This window comes from Perognathus longimembris, chromosome 3, assembly GCF_023159225.1.
Source record: "Perognathus longimembris pacificus isolate PPM17 chromosome 3, ASM2315922v1, whole genome shotgun sequence".
Classification (NCBI taxonomy): domain Eukaryota; kingdom Metazoa; phylum Chordata; class Mammalia; order Rodentia; family Heteromyidae; genus Perognathus; species Perognathus longimembris.
The window spans coordinates 11,714,799-11,737,397 of NC_063163.1; the positions used below are offsets into that span (position 1 = coordinate 11,714,799).

The window sequence follows — 22,599 nt, forward strand, 5'->3', positions numbered from 1 at the left end:
ACCATGAAACTGGTGGTACATATACAATTCTCTGAACAAAATTTTACTCAGGCAGAGTTAGCCTTTGGATAGATGAGCTGAATCCTAAGGCATGAAAAAGAAATCTACTGATATAGTAACTAATATCTATAGATTGTTAGGTGATGGAGAGAAAGACACCTTGGATCTGGAGCACAGATGAAGATTCATTACTCACCTGCAAAACTTGAGCAACAACATCACGTGGATGAAGGAAAGCCAAGGGGAACTGTGACTTCGGAGCCTGTGATCAATCATTATTTCTATTAGCTACAAAATCTTTGCATACAGAAGTTTTTATAAACCTTAAACAGAACTACTGTAATGTTTCCTCTTTTGAGGAGGTAGTGTTTTACATCCTTTACTGAAACCCTCTTACATTTAGGCCACCATTTGTAATAGTGGAGGACATTATGACACATATAGCCTCTAACCAAATTACCAACCAGGTAAGACTGAAAGGGAGGAAAAGGTAATGTAACAATATTACTCTTACTTATTCAATAGGTAATAAATAGGCCAACTGTACTCAGGTTTTCTCTAAGAAGTATTAAGGATGAGAGAATTGGTTCTTGCTTCCCTAGTGCTGATATAGATCCAAGATTGTGGCAGTTCACCTACAAGAACATATAACAACTTGGAAAAAAAAGGCGGGCTCTGGTAGCTTATACTTGTAATCCTAACTTCCCAAGAGGCTCAGATCTGAGGAACCCAGTTTGAAGCTAGCTTAGTTAGGAAAGTGCATGAGACTCTTATACCCCCTTAATCAACAAAAAGATGGATGTAGCGCTGTAGCTCAAGGGATAGTGTGCCAAACCTGAGCAAAAAAGCTAAGAGACAGCATGGCCAGGCCCTGATTTCAACTCCAGCATAAAGACACACACACACACACACACACACACACATACACACACAAACACACACACACACACTAAAAGAAAAGAAGGAAGGACGAAAAGAAAGAATAATTGAATTCATGGTGAAATCTTAGACCAGAGGTCCCATAAAAGCCAAAGATCAGTCCTGGAAATACTAGATATGGGAAAGAGTTGATATTTGCAGATTTTAAAAAATGGTTTGAAAGGGAAGAAGAGAATGGCATGAAGGGTAAGGAAAATGGCAGAGAAAGTGTCATAAGCAAGTTCTTAGGGTGCAAAATAAATACATTTTCTTGGAGTAATCAGGGCAATGAAGTGAAACAAATAATTGGGCAGCAACATAAGATAGTTGACTTCAGATTTGTCAATCTCTGTGTACAGAAACCTGCAATTTCTATTGTGGTATTAGGAAATAGCAGCAGTAAATTGGTAAATATTCCAGGTTAATAAAAATTGAATTGGCAAGATTTATGAACAGCACAGTTACTTAATCAAAATGTGAACAAGGTATGTGAATAAGGTATTCTTAGGATAGTTAAAAGAAGGTACAGAGTTTAAAGCTTGGAGAATTTCCTTGTGGTAACAGCAAGCTCTGCCCGGGGTAATCATAATTTAGATTTCAGCAGATAGAGAAACAAACAAAACCACCTATAATGAAGCTACTAAGTGATTAAAGTTTTTGAAAATTATTAACCTTAGGTTTAAACAGATAGCCAGTCAGATTTTTTTTTTTTTTCCGGCCAGTCCTGGGCCTTGGACTCAGGGCCTGAGCACTGTCCCTGGCTTCCTTTTGCTCAAGGCTAGCACTTTGCCACTTGAGCCACAGCGCCACTTCTGGCCGTTTTCTGTATATATGTGGTGCTGGGGAATCGAACCCAGGGCCTCATGTATACGAGGCAAGCTCTCTTGCCACTAGGCCATATCCCCAGCCCCAACCAGTCAGATTTTTGAGTACTCAAAATAAAGTGTGGACCATAGAGCCTGAAAGGAAGAAAAAGTAAGAATGAGAGGACACTGACAGAAATAATTCATGAACTTTCTCTCTACTGGAAAGCCATTTGCATCCTTGTACCATCTTTTAAAAATATTTATTACCTTTTTTTAGGATATTATCTATACAGAAAGGTTCAATTACTTGTCTCATCTTTAACAGATTTTTTTTTGACTGGGCAGTGGAAAGTAGACAAAAAATAACATGGTAGTTAAAATTATGTGATGCTGACACTAAATTGTCTTACGCCCTGAAATCGAGTCCAAGTTGTATTCAAAAAACTGCTAACCTAATATTCTGAGTTATCTTGAGGGAAATGAGTTTAAGTTTCACAGTAAATCACTTTACATATTCTAAACTAATGTAATGAATAGCATTATAGAAGAAGTGTAAAGTCAGCTCTCTGGTTGTATGTTCCTATGAGCCTGGAGGAAGCTGCGAGAATCCAGAACACTCAGCCTCTGAGATTGCTATACCCGCAGTGATTTCATCTTGGATGAAAGAGGACTGCAACAGCACATCACAAATAGCACAATTCCATAATGCTCTTAAAAACTAGACACATGCCCGTGCTTCACATCTGTAATCCTAAACTCCTCAAGAGGCTGAGAGCTAAAGATCTGCCTAGGCAGGGAAGTCTATGAAACTATTTTTTCCAATTAGCTATCAAAATACTGGAATTGGAGCTGTGGCCCTATGGTAGCACACCAACCTTGAATGAAAAAGCCAAAGGAAAATAGAGAGAAGAGGTGGAGTTTGGAGGGATGGGGAAGAATGAGGACAGGATGGCATTGATCAAGATGCACTGTATTAATAAACGGTTTTGTTGAACAGTAACTCCTTTGTAAAACTACTTGAAGATGATAACTATGATAATATTTTAAAAAGACAACATCAACCTGAGCTCAAGCTCCAGTACCAGTTCAAAACTAAATGAATAGGAATTATTGAATATGACAGGATTCATCTTCTGGGAACCCCTGTCCTAATAATGAAATGCACTTTAGGGACCCTAACCTCAATTTTCAGGTAATTATTGACCAAATGTTCTTGTAATTCTTCACTAATAGTTTGCAATATTCTGGATAAAAAAAAAACTCTTATAAACGATCAAAAGGAATAAATGCTTCAGAGGCTATTACCTGAAGAGTATTTTCACAATGAAAAAAAAAATGAAGCTGGGGCTCTGGTGGCTCATACCTATAATCCTAGCTCCTCAGGAGGTTGAGATCTGAGAATCATGGAGCAAGGCCAGCCCAGGCAAGGATGCCCACTAGACACTTATCTAAAAGTAACCACCAGAAAACCAGAAGTGGCACTGTTGCTCCAGATGGTAGGTCCTTGAGCAAAGGAGCTCAGGGACATTGTTCAGACCCTGAATTCAAGCCCTATGACCGACCCCCCGCCTCCAAAAAAAGTGAAATCCCCTCAGGTCCATCTGTGCAAAACTAAGTCGTGTGATTTTTGAGTCATTCAATCCATTGATGGGCTACCTTCATGAGTATTAAGATCTATTTTTAAGAGCTAAACAATTGAGAGAGTGCCCCTTTCATGATCATTATTGGGTACTTATATTTTTAACTATGGCTGATAAGACTCACAGATGCTTTCAAACTGCTGTATTAATTAGGCTAGTGAGTTCCCCTAGGGCAGATCCTAAGTCATAGATTTGATCTCCAGAAATGCATACCACACTCAGAGACACGGTAGGGTCCCATACAGAGCTTCTGAGAATACTGGCCCAAACAAATCTCGCCACAAAGACTCTATGTTATTTATATCAGAGTTCCAATCAGAGACAGAAATGCATTATTCAGAGAGAACATTTCTCTCCTTCCCTTGTAATGAGGAGAACTTAGGAGTTTAGACTTCCTAGGATGAAGTTCTTCTTTCTTATTTATTTATTTTTGCCTTGAATAGGAAAATAACTTCTGTTTGGCTGATAAGAATGTGAAATATGACTAGATCAAACTGAAATGTGAAAAAAAATACATGTTTTAGTGTGACTAGGTGTGTGTTTAATATAATGAGAAATCAAAGAGAACCAGGGCTTCAGCAAACTCTCCCAGAGAAAGTGACACTTGCAAGACAGTATGTTGGAAATTAACTGAACAATTGGGGGGAAGGGGGAGGGAAGGAGAAAAATGAAGGAGGAGGTAACAAGTTTGACCACAAATGTACTCACTACCTTATTATTTAACTATAACCCCTCTGTACATCATCTTGACAATAAAATTTTAAAAACCAAAATTAAAAAAATCATTTATACACAATTCAACAAAAGCACCTTCATTATTAAACAAAAAAGGCAACTCTAGCCACATCTAAATGAGCCAGGTAGTTCTGATCCACCTAATACAGTGACAAATCACCTTCATGAGTATTAGGATCCACTTTTAAATATTACGTATTTCAGAGCTCTTCAAATAGGTAGGTCATATTTGCAGTTAATAGTTTTTGACAAAAATTAAAATATTAATACTTTTTAATTCATTACACAGTTAAATGGAAGTCTTTTGAATGCATTTGGTGAAATAAAACATTGTTAAAATGATTTCATTTGTTCTTTTTACTTTAATGTACTTACAAGAAAATTTAACTTACGCATTATGATTTATATCATATTATTGAATGGAGTGCCATTTATCGAGGAGTTTTGTATTTTAAGACACAATCCTCAGTCATGTATAAGGCAGAATGGAACTGCAGTATAAGCTTTGTGTCATCCACACCCAGGTTCCTCATTTAACCAGAGTGATAATAACCAAACCTATCTCAAAGGTGTAGGACTAAGTGTGAAGTACTTAGCAGAGTGGCTGGCAGTACTATGTAACTGTGAGCTTTACTTTGTTTCCCTTAAGGAGGAAATTTATTTGACCAAGTTAAGATGTTATGATCTCATTGGTAAGAAAACTTCTGAGCACATGCTTGCTAAGTAAAGTCCATTTCTTCGAGAATAAACTCATGGTTGGATGTATTGTGAGCAAGCATTTGCATGTATTAAACAATGGAGGAACACTGCCTGATCTCAACACCCAGGATTGTACAGCATTTCTTACCCACAGATTTGCTTTTACTTGATTAAAGAATACTCTGCCTCATCTTGCTGGCTAGTGGAAAATGAGTTCAAAGTCAAGTGAGTAAATCAGGAACTATGGATAAAGTTCATTGAATATGTCCCTTAAAAATAGAATCCATTAGCATATCAAATATTTTAAATAATCTACATATGCAGATGGAACAAAAAGCTATTTTTTTCCTTGAATCATGGCCTCATTTGGTCTCCCCCCCCCCCCCCCAGTTTTAGACCGATGTTCACCATTTTGCAATCCGATGTAGATACAGAGTTTTGGCTCCAGGGAAAGTATTAAACATGTGTTTTTATGAATCATTCTTCTATTGGTGCTGTTCTTACCTCCACTTCATGCCCTATATTTATTCTCTTTGAGGAAAGTGGGTAGCTGAAAAACTACATTTAAAATACTAACCTGCAGTGCCATGACGGCTCATGCCTGTAATCCTAGCGACTCAGGAGGCTGAGACAAAGGATCATGGTTCAAATCTAGCCTGGGCAGAAAAGCCCAGGATAATCTTATATCCAATTAACCACCAGAAAACAGTAAGTGATGCTGTGGCATCAATTAATAGAGCACTAGCATTGAACACAAGAGCTCAGGGACAGGGTCCAGGCCCTGAGTTCAAGTTCCAGGACTGGGGAGTGGGAGAAGACATGTAGCCATCGTATATACAAGATCAATCAAGAAATTTCACACTTAAATATATTATATAATAAGGGAGCAGTTCTTCCATAGCATGGAATTCAGAGTACAAAAAACTCAAGGGTGTGTGTGTGTGTGCACACACAAATGCAAACTATTTAACAGTCATTTATTATATACTGCCAAGAAGAATACATCCTTTAGGATGTAATAGAAATTTTTAAGAAATAATAGTATTGGATTAAAGAAATTCCACTGAAATGAGAAAATGTATTTGATGTTGAAATGAACAAACTAGAACTCAATACTGAACATCTTAGATGAGTAGACAATTCCAAATTTCATTAGAGGTACACTAGAAACAAGGTATTAAAAGTAGACATCTTAGGCTGAGAGATGTCACTCAGTAATATATTTGCTAAGTATCATTGAGGATTTGGGCTCAATTCCTAGGAAAACACACACACACACACACACACACACACACACACACACACACACACAATGAAATTAATGAGCCATTGCTATACAGAAAGAATTTGCTATTATTTCATTTTCTTCTTTGTGTTCTTGAATTTTCCACAGTAAGATTTTGATGAATGTGTTAAAAATATGTAGCAGTTTTTGGATGACCAACAAAAATATGCAGTTGATTTAAGTAAGCGTGATCATTTTGTTTGCTCTTGTTAAAAATAAAATAGTCCACGTAATTTGTGTGATTCATAAGATTATGTCACTTCAGTTCTCTGGGTCCTATAATGCTCAGTGACAAATCATAATTTGATCAAGAGGATGGACTAGGGTAATTGGGGGGTATACAAGGCTTCACATTTTTAATATTAAACATTTGGAATATTAGACTGTTGTTGGTTATTAAGAAAAACAAGTTGAAAAGAAAACTATCACTAGCACTTAAAAATTTAAAAAGACGACTAATTTCAATCTGGGTTCTACTCGGCATCCCAGCCAAAATGTCAGGGTACGTTTTTCTCTATCCTAACATAGATATTTCAAATATTTTATGAAAATGGTATCATAAATATTTTATATGGTTATCTTCTGCCTACAAATGCAGCAGGATATCATAAGATTCGTCTTTTCAATAAAATTCTTTATTGCAGCATAGTTGAACAGTTGATTCTCCCTGGCCCTGCCTCTTAATAAGCAACAGAATTCTCAAAAGGAGTGGATAAAACCTTTTCTAGAAGGCTTAGTGCCCTGCAATTTTTCACAACACTATAAAATGATGCATTTCTTCCTAAATATTGGCCTTTTTATTGAAGAACAGGGAAATTAGTGCTGCCTTATGTATTGATATATTTTTAGTAAGAGTCAGTGTGTTGCTAGAAAGCCAAGTGCAAATGAAAGTTTTAGCACATATTATTTATAAATGAATATATTTCTTTGTGGAGAAACTTATATCTCTATTTATAAAAATAGTGTTTGGAATAAAGTTTCCATAATTAATATATTTATTGAATTTTAAAATGTTCAGTGAATGTCTGTTTTTGATTTGCCAAAGTCTTACACAAAATGAGCACAGAAAAGTTTGCCATATTGGCTATAGTAGATAAGATGAACAGAAGGGATTCAAATTCCCATATAAAATGGAATTTGCTCTCTGCTGACTATTAAATATTACTCAGTGGCATTTTTGACATGTAGTACATCTTGCAAGGGCAAGAAATTAATTTAAAAATTCAGTTTATTCAAGTTACTTAAATGTCACCTGATGTTAACTTGGATTGTCTATTGATTTTGGCTACAGTTTTACTTGCATGTGAATGTCAAGGTCACCATTACCCTATTACTGACACTGTGAACTGTCCATTTTCAACTCTTGGCAACCCCAGTGTGACACAGAAAACGCCGACTTTTAATATTGCTTGGGATGATTACTGTATTCTAAGAATCTGGGATGATCCATTGAGTTTGTGCTAAATACTATTTGTGAAAGGTAAAGAGTCACAATGCACACATGTGAAGAACCTACGCTTATAATCACAAAGATAACAATGAAGAAAAATGTATGGGATGTAATAATGTACCACCCATATTTCTTTGGAACAAATATCTGTAAGACTTAATATTTCATTTAAAGAATTGTATGTCACACTCTACCTAAGTTCTGCTTTACCCTGTCAGCACTATTAGTTCAATGTATCTATCTGTCTGGCTTTATTAAAATTCTTTTTGATGTCTATCTTGGCTCATAAACTTCCATAGTGCATGGGTCTTGCATCAGGAAATGTCCTTACACCATTGAATCTTAGAGGATGGGACAATAAAGGAGAAATGCATCAAATTTTCATGTTTGACCTCTGTTACCACCCACCCAGCTTTACCTTTTGTCTGCACTCTGACACCTCCTTTTGCATATATAAGTAGTTACAGAATAAGTATTATTCAAACCTTACTTTCTAATGCCTTCTGCTAGAACAACCACAAATGCATTTAGAGATAAATATTCAAGGACAGAGGTAATGTTGACACTGGGATAAGCTGTCAGGTCCGTTTTTCTTCAGGAAGCCATTTCAGAAGCATCATTCTTTGAGTTATAGCACTAGAATTTTAGAATTGGGCTTTAAAAAATTTTATGATATACTTTAATTGGCACATTTCACAAGTGGGTCTTCCCTATTAGTAACAAAGATATCTTCCTGTAACACACGTTTCCTGGCCCCAGAGGAGGAATTCTTGCACTCTGGGGGCACTGACAAGAAGTAGACATGCCAATCAAAATGGGCTTTACTGTGAGTCTGATGTAGTTGTAAGTATAGAGACTATTCCTTGGAACAAACAGAAGATAGGGCTACAGGGCACACACGGTAAAGGTGCACTGAATATAGGGCAGATGAAACAAACATGCCCACAGAATTGATCAAATTCTGGTCATTGTTTCCTATTCATCGCACTATTCTAGACTATGTCTCAAATTATGTTTGAGAGTCAAATTATCTGGATCATCTTGAGGTGACTGATTGATGTTTTCAAATATATCATGACCAGATAGTTAACCCTACAGAGAACAAACAATAGGATGTGCACCATAAGAAACTCACCACACCAGCTGAAGAAAATACGAGTAAAGATGCTATGAGTTCTTACCATTTTGTTTTTGTTCTTGTCCTGTGTAGAATGGTAAGACCTTATTTAGAACAGGTGTGTCAGTCTACAGACTACAAGTTATGGATTTTTGTTTTTTTCAGAACATGAAAGGAATCTTAACTCCTCAACCTTTGAAGTCACACTAACCAAGCTGTGTTTGCTGGACTTTGTAATAACTTCATGAACAAATCCAACCTCCATTTTCTACTTTAGCCCAACATTTTTTTTAAATTTTTATTGTCAAACTGATGTGCAGAGAGGTTACAGTTTCATACTTTAGGCATTGGATACATTTCTTGTACTGTTTGTTACCTCCTCCCTTATTCCCACCTCCCTCCTCCCCCCTCTCCCTTTCCCTCTCCCCCCACGAGTTGTTCAGTTGGTTTACACCAAACAGTTTTGCAAGTATTGCTTTTGTAGTTGTTTGTAGTTTTATCCTGTGTCTCTCAATTTTGGTATTCCCTTTCACTTTCCTAGTTCTAATACCAGTATATACAATTTCCAATGTACTCTGATAAGATACAGTGATAGTGCAGGTACAACCACAGGAAGGGGATACAAGAGGATCATCAACAATAGAAGCTACGGTTTCACATGGCATGTTGAAAGTAATTGCAACAGTGATATAACAGTCTTTTCCATAACATGGAGTTCATTTCACGTAGCATCATCTTATGCATTCATAAGGGCATAGCTATTGGACTCTTGTGATCCTCTGCTGTGACTAGCCTAAACCTATAGCACAACATTTTAATTTTTTAGTTCTTTGCATTTATTTTCCTCTTCTGAATCCTCTTTAAATATGTATAAATCCTACGTGTCCGTCTGATCGTAGTCTGTTCTTTCTCTGGCTACATGTTACCACCCTTTGCCAATAAACATTTCTATCTTGATAATTCTCAAATCTTTCGCCACATAGACAACTGCTGCTAAGTGGAGACGGACTTTTGCCAGAAGCTCTGCCTCATGCTAGGTAGGCACTCTGAAAATTCTGTCTAGATGTGCTCCATTGTGAGTTGACTCAGGTCTCATGGTTTCTCATCCAGTCACAACAACTCCCCATTCCAATACCTGCCATCAGTCAGTCTCCCCAAATTCATGGTACCATCTCTATGCAAACATCTTTCTGTACATCACCTTTATAATAACAATAAAAAAATTTAAAAATCAAATTGCATAATCATCTGTAGACAAAAAAGAAACCTCAGCTAGAAGCTATTATTTATTCAAAGATCTTCATATTCTAAAGTAGAATAAAACATAGTGTCCAAATAATAATATGGTTCAAATCTCCCTCTTGGCTTCATCTCCAAATAAGCATGACCTATTCCCCTTGTTTCTTCTCTGAAAGACCTTCGCCACTTTTTATGTCTATCTACTTGAATTTCTTAAAACAAAAACCATATGTCTCTTGATTTGCATAGTATTTTGTCCATACTTCATTATATTGGGCACTTACATGATCTTAGAAATTTTAATATCTCCACCTCTTCTGGATAGAACAATTTCCTCAAAGGCAAGTCCATTCATTACTGTTTTCTGTTTCTTATAAACCACTGCCCCCTCAAAAGCACCGAATGCTTGTAGCCACAGAAGATTTATTTTTTTATGAATCTTACAAAATTGAGAGGCACAAAATCATTAGTGAAACACGTAATCTTAATTCAGAAGATCAGCTTAGGTTTCTAGATGTATTTCCACCTACTGTTTGCTTTGAACTTTATTCCTCAGCAATACAATTGATTTCACATCTCTGCCATTGTGCTTTGGTGATACCTCTGCCTTAAATGTCCTTTGGAGGGGGGGGGCGGGGCAGGTAAGTGCATTATCTACCCCAAACCCACATATCCTATGTAGTTCAATTTTCTATACCCTTAATGTTCACTGGTACCCTAAGATAATGCTAGCTGCCTGCCCTCTCTCTTCCAAAGAATTCATCTTCCTATTGACACCGTGTTTCTACTCTCTTCACAATTAGGATTTGTAAGAACTTTAATTTGCTTACTCTTTTTATCGCAAAAAAAGAACAAAACACTGAACAAACTACTGAATAAGTCCCAGCTAAATCTTCATAATGGTTCTAAAATTATCAAGGATCTAGCTTTGGGCCAGATGAATGAAGGATTGTTACAATCACCCATTGTACACTGTCGGTGGCAGAAGATTGCACTTGATAGGTACATTAGAGTTAAGAGCTGTAGTCCTCACACCTTTCCTACTGGTGGCATATTTAGAGAAGGTCAAAAAGCCCCTTCCCTTCCTTGTGCTTTACAATATGAATAAGACTGCAAAATTGGGTTACATAAGAAGGAAAATACTCACTTTCGTGGAATTCCAGTAACAGGATAAATTTTACATAAAATAACATAAGCCTAAGTCATTAAAACAGACATGGCTTCAAAATAAGAAGAAAGGATACACAAGCAGCCTTTAATGATTTGGCAATAAATGGCTTCATTTGCCTTGATTTTATTTTTCTTTTACCATTTTCCTAATTCAATCATTTTCCAGATGTATGTACATAGGCTACAGACTTGCAATGTATGGAACTTAGAAATACGGATTTTTTTTAAAAAAGTATTTTAATCAAAGCTATCAAATTGTTTTAAGAGAAACGAGACCTTCTCTCTCACTGCTATAGACTTAGACCCAACTGTGATCTATTCCATATGCTACTGCAGAGAAGAAAGCTCTTTTTTTTCCTTTTTTTGTTTTTAGAGGGCAGGGTGGGTCCTAGGATTGAACTCAGGGCTTGGATGCTGTCCCTGAGTTTGCTCAAGGCTAGCACTTTGCCATTTGCATCTCAGATCCACTCCATCCCTCTTCCCACCTTTTGGCAGTTTACTAGAGATAAGAATTTTAAGAACTTTCCTGCTTTTGTAGGAAATAAAGCTGACTCCATCTTGATTAGGGAAACATGGTAGCAATTGTTAAAATGAAGTTATATATTAGGCCAACCTGACTGCAAAATTCTGCTTCTGCCAATGGCTTGCTTGTTTGTTGCTTGCTCTACCCCTTGCATCAACCCCCTACATCTGTGCTACGCTTTTACCTTTATAAACCCCAGCTTGAACTGTTAGGGGGTCCCAGTTTCAGCTCCTGAGTCTGTGCTGTGTCCCTGGCCAGTCAGTTCTCTTTTTACTTCCCTGATAAATCTTTTTGCTTGAGACTATCTCTGAGTGGTGGACTCTTTTTTTTTTTTTTTAATAGTTTTTTTCTTTTTCTTTTTTTTATTTTCCTTTTCCAGAGCTGAGGACTGAACTCAGGGCCTTGCAGTAGCCAGGCAGGTGCTCTTCCTCTGAGCTAAATCCCCATCCCAGTAGGGGACTCTTGGAGGGACATGGAATCTCTACCCCCCCCCCACCCCCCAGACCCAGTAACACTGCCTGAGAGCATGAGCCACCAGTTCCTGGCAAAAAATTCTTTTTAAATTTTGACACCTGGACTGCCTATTCTCTTGTGACTTCAAGTTTAGCACAGTAGGCCACAGTAAAATTCATACATTTTTCAATGAATTTATATTAATGTGCTAGTTCTTATCATAATGCTTCCTAGTATTAATATCAGTGTATTACTATTTTTATCATGAAATTATTTATTAATCAACTGCAAAGCACTTTCCAAATATAATACAATATCTACATGACCATCCCAACAAAGTCAGGATAAATTATTCAGGGTGACTTAAAAGTTGTAAACGTAAAAGCATTATTGATAATTTCAAAAGGCTGACTAATTATTCCTGACACTATATAGTAGTGAAGTCATCTATACTGTATAAGAATCAATTAAAGAAGAGAATGTACTAACCACAGAAGAATTATAAAAGTTTATTTGCATTCTTTGCGGCTCTTTTCATTTCTAGATTACTCCACAAAAGTGAACTTCAATTTAAAAAATTGCCCCCAAAGGAAGAAACCTGGTCATTCAGGAGACAGTTACTACAAGTAGTCTTTATATCTAAAGTTCTTTCCATAATGTGAGTAACTAGACAGTAATTCAGTGATTGTATACATTGAATCCACACTGAATTCTGCAGAAGGATTTTCCATTGGGATCAGAGAATGACTTCAATGGAAGCATTCACTCTGCATCATGAACATTTTAATAGGTTCTTCATGCAACACCACCAGTGTATGTAGCAGACAAAGAAGTGTGTTGATAAAAAAAAAAAGGTATGGTTTTTCTAAATACTTCAAAACACACTTTCTTTTCAAAGGCATGATGCAAAAGGAAGAAAGATTGTAGACAGGTAGATAAATGACAGTATTTGCCAACAGTTCAAGTTTTCTGTATCTCAGATCTACTAGATACCCAATTTGTCAGGAGTGAATCAACCATCCTAGTTGGAAGTGACTGCTGCTAATACAGCTTTTAGTTGTTACTCCTACAAGTTACTTTATGAAAGCAAAAAAGATATAAAGGCCATGTGTTCCTCATCTGAGTCTCATATCCACATTTGCTTGCCTCAATGATGAGTGACTCAAGTGGTGTCAGGTCTCTCTCTCCACTCCTTACACTGCCTAAAATGCCATCAGAGGGGCCAGTGGTACAGGTTTGTACCCACTAATGGAACAAAAAATTAAAAAGATAAGAACAGTGTTTGAATATAAGGGACATGATTAAACAGTAGTTGGCCTGCATTCTTCTAAGGCTCCAAAATGAGCAAAGTTTGCTTTTATGTTCATTTTAGATCTTTGCCGTCCATGTACACCCAATACCACTTGGTACAGTATAGCACATAAAAGTTTAATTTTCTAGCAAGTCAAATATAACAGTAAGTTGTGTAAGTAAATAAAGGTAGCTCAGAATAGTGACCATAGCTATTCAGGTGAAAAAGAATCTTAGATTCACAGCGATAAAGACTTTCTCTACATAGTTTCTATGATACATGTGCCCATACATCTCTACCCACCCATATCCCGGTGAATTAAGAATTGTATACTATCAAGAACTTTGGACACCCCTAAGCATATCTGCTTGATTATTCATCCACATATCACTCCCACTGGTAATAATATCTGATTACTGTGTCCATCATTCTCTACATTGTCTTCAGAACTTTACAATGTATGTGTTTTTTTTCCTAAATAAAATGACATGAACTTCAGTATTTTTGAACTTTATGTAAGTGGTATGTCGTCTTTGGTGGTCTTAGTTCTCTCTTTCTCTCAAAATAAGACTTCTGTGTTTGCTCATAAAGTGCAGTTGCTGTTTATACTTGATGAGATTTCATGATATAGAGAGATCACCCATTTTGAACACACAGGATACTTGTGAAATTCCTATTTTTTTGTCAGTGCTAAGGACTTTGTTACAAACATTCTTCTGCATGTCTACTTGTATACTTAAACTGTCTCTCCAAGAGTGGAACTATAGCTTAAATATATGCATGTGTGCATTAATAGAAGCATTTTCAAATCATTAAGTAAACATCCCAATTTACACTTTCACTACCATAGGATGAAAGTTCCTGAGACTCTGCTTCCTGCTAACACTTTGCATGCTCAGAAATGGTAATTCATACATCAAATGAATCCTGTTTTACTGATCATAGCTATTCACTCCAAAATCGCTTAACACTTCCTCAGTCAGAGTTTGAGCTATTATCACTTACGGTGAATTTGCTCCTTTCAATGATGAGAAAAACACATAGTTTGTATCCATAAAATGGCAAACACAAGCAGTAAATGATAATTCTGTTGAGACTTATGGATGATTTGGTAGACACTAACAAATGAGTCATCTGTTTCTCTTACAAGGAAGTTCCCTATTACATTCTGTCAAAACATTTGTATCAAACTGCTGTGTTTTGCCAAAGAGGTAAATTTCCCAGTCAAAACAATTAATTACAAGCTATTAATGATGCCTTCAAAGATTCAAGGAGTTGCTGTAAATAAGAGAGAAACTGAAGGGAAGAAATTCTCCCGAATGTGATGGAAGCACAAAGCAAATTTGTTGATCTTTAATCTTGCTTTGAATTCCTCCCCTCTTCTGACATCATTTCACCAACAGTAAATTTTCATTCCTAAACATCTTAAGCTTCAAAGTTCATTCTTACATGTACTTCTTAATGTATTCATTCTACATACGTAGTATTTTATTCTTGCTACAAAAAGCACTTGGGATCCAAATATGGATATTGGGTCTAACTGGCACTACCTTGGAATCTTAGTGGATGATGGAGACTTTCCAAAAAATCTTAGAGGTAAAATCCCACCCCAACCCCCAGGTGATAGGCATGCCAGAATTCCTGGAAGCAGGGGCAGAGAATTAGTCTAGAGGTTTCTGGGCCTGCCAGACCTGAACCCTGAACTTGTTAGACCTCTTTGAACTCTTGATCTCCCCATGACCCTGGCCCCTGATCATGTTTCTATTCAGGCCCTACCACCCTCAGCTACTGCTGAGACATGCTTCTTGTCTACTGACTCTCCTTAGATCACCATTGTTACATCTGTCCCAGAGAATAGCCGCCTGCCCCCCTTCATGAAGGACAGCATGTAGCCTTACCAGAAAGCACCTGCCCCAAACCAGTAATCATCTGTAACTGTCAACCACTTGACTGTGAGTGAGCAAAGGACCCCCACAGTCTGAGGTCACTTCCTTATCCTCTGAGGTCACTTCCTGAACCTCCCCAGTCATGCGTCATGCCTCCTTTAGACAGTGAGCAATTCCCCAGGCTCACTTCCACACACACTGTGGTCCACATCCCCTCCCTGCCTTTCCCTACACAACCTCTCCACCATTAGTTCTCACTCTCTGCACACCAACCATGTGGTGCTGGCCAGAAGTTTGTGGGGTTTTTTCTCTCACAATAAACTCTCTTTTGCCTGAAGCATGTGGTGGTCTCCTTTCTGCAACCCTTACAATCATGGCACCCTCTTTTTTTTTTTTTTTTTTTTTTTTTGCCAGTCCTGGGCCTTGGACTCAGGACCTGAGCACTGTCCCTGGCTTCTTCCCGCTCAAGGCTAGCACTCTGCCACCTGAGCCACAGCGCCCCTTCTGGCCGTTTTCCATATATGTGGTGCTGGGGAATCCAACCGAGAGCTTCATGTGTAGGAGGCAAGCACTCTTGCCACTAGGCCATATTCCCAGCCCAAGTATCATAGTTTGATTTGTTTGTTTTTGCCAGCCCTAGGGCTTGGACTCAGGGCCTGAGCACTGTCCCTGGCTTTTTTGTGCTCAAGGCTAGCACCCTGCCACTTGAGCCACAGTGCCACTTCTGGCCGTTTTCTATATATGTGGTGCTGGGGAATTGAACCCAGGGCTTCATGTATACGAGGCTAGCACTCTTGCCACTAGGCCATATTCCCAGCCCCCATGGCACCCTCTTTCAGCTCTCCATTAGAGTTGATCTGGTTTGTTGAGATTTGGGTTTTTTTTTACTCTTTCTTTATTCTTCTGCCCTGTGGCTCAGTCTCCTAGCAGTATGAAGCGCATAGGAGGCTTCGCGTTTTGAGGGCACATGTGTCTGCTTGCAGTGGCTGGCTTTCTAATAAATACTCCTTATTCAACATTTCAAACTGGGGCTTCTCTGTATCTCGTGATCAAATTCCCATAGAACAGGATGATAAAGTCAGCAAGTGTTAGTAGAAGTACTTCTGGTTCACCTAGGTATAGACTATTTGGCAAGCATTAAATAAAATGTTTTGGTAAAGTATTTAAATAATTGAGTTAATTTTTAATGCTTACCTTCTTTTAATCCAATGTCTCTCTTTCCTTCCTTCCTTCCTTCCTTCCTTCCTTCCTTCCTTCCTTCCTTCCTTCCTTCCTTCCTTCCTTCCTTCTTTCCTTCCTTGCTTTGGTCAGTCTATCTATCTCCTTGTTTATCTCCCTATCTATCTATCTATCTATCTATCTATCTATCTATCTATCTATCTATCTATCTTCAAAAGATAGAGAGCCCGGGTATGAAAATAAATTTCATGATTTCTAGTGATTAGGACTAAGACTACTCAAATCACCCAAGCTAACATGCACATAAAGTGGCAGACCTATAAGGTCTATGACTTACAGATTATATCCTATACCTAGAGGGGATGCTTGGCAAATAAAAGAACCAGAAGAAAATAACATGCTGCTATCAAGCACATCCTCCTTCACTTTTGGGAAAAAAAAATTACAAGTGATATTCTATTGATGGCTGCTCCACAATTTCAACCTTGATTCTGAAGAGAATCTTGCTGAGTTTGGTAACCAAAGATCACAAAGTCAGCAAAGACCCAGGAGAAGCCACCTTTAGGCAGCTGTTACTGCCATCTCCCAAGACACAGGAGGAAATGGTCAACAGCAGTGTCACCTGTGGCTTTCTAGACATTGGGCTAGAAAAAGTGTATTCTCTTTTCTCACTGGAACCTCCCAGGTCATGCTGTATGCACATAAGTAGAAACAACAGCACATGGGATTCTATGCTTGAAATTCCTTCCTTCCTGCAGTTTCTAAAGAGCTACATTCATATTTCTTCAACAAGAGCAAAGCTTTAATCAGAAGTTTCAGTGTCTTTCAGTTTATTAAGTTATATGTATTGAATACTACCAAATATATCTGCTCAAGGAAGTATATCTTTAAATTTTGTACAGTTACATTTTCTTCTGTTTTTCCCTGAGCTACTTAGTTAATTTACTTTTGAGGACCTTGTTTCTTTGGTATGTAAAACTATCGATATCCAATAAGGAAATTGTATTAAACATCACATTATATGCTCTTACATCAATAAATTTCTTTCCAAAGGAATTTTAAAAGCCTTTGGAAAACAACCTTTCCATATGCTTATTTTTTTTAGGAACTTGTGAAAAGCAAGGAAAAATGTAGCCTTTGAGCTCCTAGAAACAATAGGGCTTGTAAATTTTCACTTAGAGTTTACTCATAGCTTCTATATCTCCATTTTGGTGACTCCATGCTAGAGGGCTACACACCCACCTGTGAGACTAGTTCCTTGTAGTTTGACATTTTAAAACATATGTAGCCCTTATTCCTCTCTGTCTCTAGGTAGCACCCATGGTAGTAGTTACAGAAATGCCATGACGACTGTCAGGTTGGTCCACTTACTGATTGAGAACTGGACTGTTTTAGCCTGCACATGCTTGCCTATTTGATATTTGGGAAACATGATACCAATTTTTAAAATCAGTTGATATTAGGTCAGCCTGACCACGAAATTCTGCTTCTGTAAACGGCTTGCTTAACCCATTTGTGACTTGCTCTCCCCCCTGCATTAACTCTCTGAATCTGTGCTATGTGACCACCTGATGTAGAATGCATAGCTTCTACCTTTAAAGACCCAGCCCTGCGGTGGCTCACTGCTGTTCATTACCATCCTGATGGTGGAGAGCAGACGCTGTGCACAGCTACCTAAAGACTCCTAGCCCGATTGACTGCATGCTGGTGACTTTCTTGTCATGGGTGCGAGTCCTGGGTGGCCAGGATACTGCAGAACTGATCATTTTTAAAGGGAATTCTATGAATTTTACAAATTATGTCATAAAGAAATATTTTAGGGCTATGTACATTACAAAGTCTTCTTGCCAGGATGTAAGTAATGAGATCAAAGTTGAAAAGAAATATAGCAAGGTCATGCCAATATTTTTGAAAACCACTGTACCTCTTTTGCACAGCCCTGCAATAAAAAGGTACTGTTTGGCAATAATTTTTGTACAAATATGACCTTCTTTAGGTGACATGCTACCAGATTCCTCTCATGTATTTTTTTCTTATGCTTCTATGGTGTTTGAGTTTGTTTGTCGGTCTCACCTCATCAATGGGTAGGCTCTTTTCATAAAAGCAGTTAAATGTCAAGGCAGAACTTAAACAAAGGATGATATTCTCCAGACAGGAAACCCTCTATGCTTAATGACAGCAGTGGAAGACGATCCCTTGCATTAAAGGTTTAGAGACATTATCCTCAAGGCTCCCCAAAGTGGATTAGTGATTTATCTTTTTCATAAGTCCACCAGAAGACATGACATGGAGTTACAAACATAATAGGCAACCCAAGGTATTACCTGCTAGAATCTATGCTTTGCATCCATCAGGCCCCTCCCCCGCCAAATTCGGTTCTAGAGGAATCAGCAAAGGGCTCTTCTCTCACTATTAAGAAACCTGGCCACTCTGACATGTGTGTGATGAAGAAGAAACATCAGTTGCTGTCCTCTAGAACGACGTATCTCTACTTGTAAGCCTCAATGCTGCAGATGACTAGAACCCTTGAAAGGGCTGTCACATGAGTATTTGTCATCCTTAAAGCTTTAATCAAAAATTTCAAGTGACCATAGTTGCAAGCCAGGTGTTTTGACCCTAATCCTAATGAAAATTACCCTGCTGTGTTGTTGATAAATAACATTATTTCCTAATAAATAAATAAATAAATAAAACAAAACACAGCAATACTTAAAATTCTGTTGTTGTTTTGTTCTCACATGAAAAAAAAAAAAAAAAGGTAAAGAGTTGAGCCACCAGAAAACCAGAGGTGGGGCTGTGGCTCAAGTGGTAATGCACTAGCCTTAAGCTGAAGATCTCAGGGACAGTGCCCAGGCCCAGAGTTCAAGTCCCATGACCAACAACAACAACAACAAAAACAAAAAAAAAAAAAAAAAAAAAGAAAGTAAAGAAAAAAAGTTGAGCTTGGACACTTGATTAGTAGGAAGGAATTTTTACCCTAAGTTTTTAAACCTTTGATTACATCTGAGTGAATGAGGGAGAAAGATTCAAAGGATATAGATGATCAAATTACCTTGGAAACTCGGTTTGCAACTTCTCTCCCCACTGTCAGACCCTGGACGAAGGTGCGGGCAGCAATGAAAGCGCGGGTGACCTGGATCTTCAGTTTCCGGGGCACATCCCCAAATGGTTTCAGCTGGTCTGTGTACTTGCTCACGCATTCCAGATAGTCCTCGTTGAAGTGGTATTGAGGGTTTATCAGCTGGAACATCCGTTCCAAGAGCCGGGCCCAGAAATCATTGAGCATCTCCTCCAGGTTCACGTTGCCCCCAGTGTAGTATCTCTTCAGTTCCGTGAACAGGTCTTGGAACACTTCGGAATTCTGCATGTACAGCATTCCATAAGTCCGGACAAACATGTCATTCAGGGATTTCTCTGCATTCTCCAGCAGCTCTCGGAAAAATTCTAGGGATAAGACAAGAAGGCAATTAGAAACTAATGAAATCTAGAAAGCTCAAAATATCTTTTTATCTTAAACATAGCCACATTTAATGGTTGGTTTCATTTCATATATATACATATACATATAGTTATATATATATAGGTTATAGTTATGGTAATAGATATAGTTATATATTGTTATATATTATTGTTTTATTTATATGTATATATAACTATATTTGTAAACTATACAGTTCCATCCTTTATCTTCTGTGATGATTAAGTTACTGGTAGGTTGGTGAAAACATTTTCAATGACATTTGACCTGAATCTGTGATGTACTATGAGATGAAAAAATCAGAAGAGCCAGAGATTTCCTTTTGAAAGAGCATCCATTTAAATAATAAGTTTACCACATACATTTTCCTAAAATAGCTCAATTAATTTTTCATGTATTATTAAATTTTAGGAAGCCCTTTTGTTCAATATAAACTGCAAAGTAGATAAACACAATGTACAAAATACCATCATTAACAGAGTAACAAATGCATCCTGATAAACACATTTGCTCTATTTATAAATTTGTTGTAATATTAAATTCACTAAATTGTTGTATTTCGAATAGTATAAATTGGATTCATGGACAAATGGAACATTTTTTACTTTCTCATTCTATATATAGCAATTAACAGTGTTCAGTCTCATAAGGCAATTAAATTCACTTAATGCTAAAGTTATAACCAACTTAATTAAGGTGGCCACAGTGAATCAGAAAGCCATGAAGCATCTTGGATAATCATTTTATATATATATACTATCATTTAACAGAACTTGAACAAAATACTGGCAATTGCAATTCCTGCTTAAGAGACTCTAAGGAAAATCTGTAGACCAACACAGAACTCTTGTACACAGAATACCTATTAGGCATCACTGTGATCACTGACAGAATAAAAAATAAGACAGAAATTAAAGCTACTAAATACTTCCAGGTTTATTGGTGCTCACGTCATAGTTTCTAAAGAGGTACTTTATGTATGTATGGTACACATGAGCCAGGAAGGCACTGAACACTTCTCATCGCACTGAGTGAACCTGTTAGAGCAAATCCATGTTTTATACCCTTTGAAGAATATAAATTGGATGAGAAAAAGCTAAGGAAAGATGACACTTCTGAGTTTATCAATCTAAGTTTCCAACAAAAGAGTGATTCTGCTTCACCTCTTCAAAGCTCCTTGTTATTCCCTGTAGCTACATGCTCCCTCAGAAATGCAGAGACAAATTAAGTCCTGGACATGTCAAGGACTCCAAGTAAAAACTCGATAAAAAAAAAAAAAAAGACGCTTCTTCTGGAGTCCTGGGGTTCACACTGAAGCGACAGGAGGAGAAAAGTGACAAATTTTTCTAGTCAGGAATTCATGGAAGCTATTTGGCTTTTTCTCTGAAAGTGGCTGAAGAAGCCCTTGATTTCTACACTTCAATTCTGATTAAGATAGCATCAAGCCATTGTCTTGACAAATTGATAGAACCGGTACTGCTGATCACTATTTTGTATTTATTTTCAACTAAGAACAAAACCACTTAAATCTTAAAAAGGACTCTGTCCAAGAGTTTACTGTGCGAGTAGGAAAGAATTCAGTTATTTCTAAATGTTGATATTCTCATTGCTACAAAAGAAAATGTGGTTTTAGGGATTATCGATGAGTCACACGTGGTAAGCCCTGTATCGTTCATTTCCAACCATGAAATATTGCTTAATTTTATTATATCAAAATGTAAGATTGAGTTACATATTACTAACCCTCTTTAATTGATAAAGAGATGCAAATATTAACTCTGATTATAAGTACATATATCACATATATGTTGCACCTCACAAAAATGTATAACAATCATATTTAATAGAAAACTCTAATATTTATGGAAATATTAATTATCCAGAATTGTCCATTATATGCCACATGCAGCCATCAAACTATCAGGGATTACTCCATGTTATTTCTAAAATTAAAATAGTAATTACACAACAAAAAGAAAACTAAACTCTCTAAAATTTAGTGTGGAAAATCAATGTTGAAATAAATAATTGCATATGTTGTATATCAGTGCCATTTTGATTACATGAATTCATGAACATACTAAAATCTTATCACGAATACTAGTCACCTAGATTTTCATAAACTATACTCTGTATTAAATTATAAATATCAGCACCAAGTTATAAGTATATCACAAGTAACTCAATGTTGAAGCCAAAAATGAAGACAGCTGAGCCTTCGTGGTCCAGGAATAGGGTGGAAGGCATAATAATTTTATGGAGGAAAAAAAGAATGAAAAACTCACTTATTTGAAAAATTCTAATGAAACATAATTAATAGAATCGAATATGAGCTCTGAACAATCTATTCATTTATCTTCTGTTTCAGGTCAACCATTTTGTTGGACTCAGGAATTAAAGCATAATTTATTGAACACAGAGTAGTACCTTCTGCAATAAATTGTGAGTAATCAATAGTATGGTCTAGGTATGCAAACAATGCTTAAAGGAGAGGAGGGAGGGAGAGAGAGAAGAGAGAGAGAGAGAGAGAGAGAGAGGAAGCAAATAGAGACAGAAAGAGATCCTTTCTTTGCTATTCTCTTTCTTCTTTTTTTCTTCTCTCCCTGTTAGGTATATGTCTGTAATGAGAGACAAAGTGAAAGAGATTCTTCAGGTATTCATTGCTCTTCAAAGATAGGAATAAATCTATTTAGGCACAAAATTTTTGTTTTTCTATTAGTAAAAGCAAGT

The 22,599-nt window shown here is 37.2% G+C and overlaps 1 protein-coding gene across 1 annotated transcript in view; it reads right to left on the minus strand.

Moving 5' to 3' along the window:
- The window catches only part of Gpc6 (glypican 6), a 943,908-nt gene that overhangs the window by 463,110 nt on the left and 458,199 nt on the right, over positions 1-22,599 (minus strand). Inside the window, exon 3 of the mRNA XM_048341182.1 lies at positions 19,444-19,835. Coding sequence (XP_048197139.1) covers positions 19,444-19,835 — 392 coding nt within the window. The remainder of the gene's footprint in view (positions 1-19,443; positions 19,836-22,599) is intronic.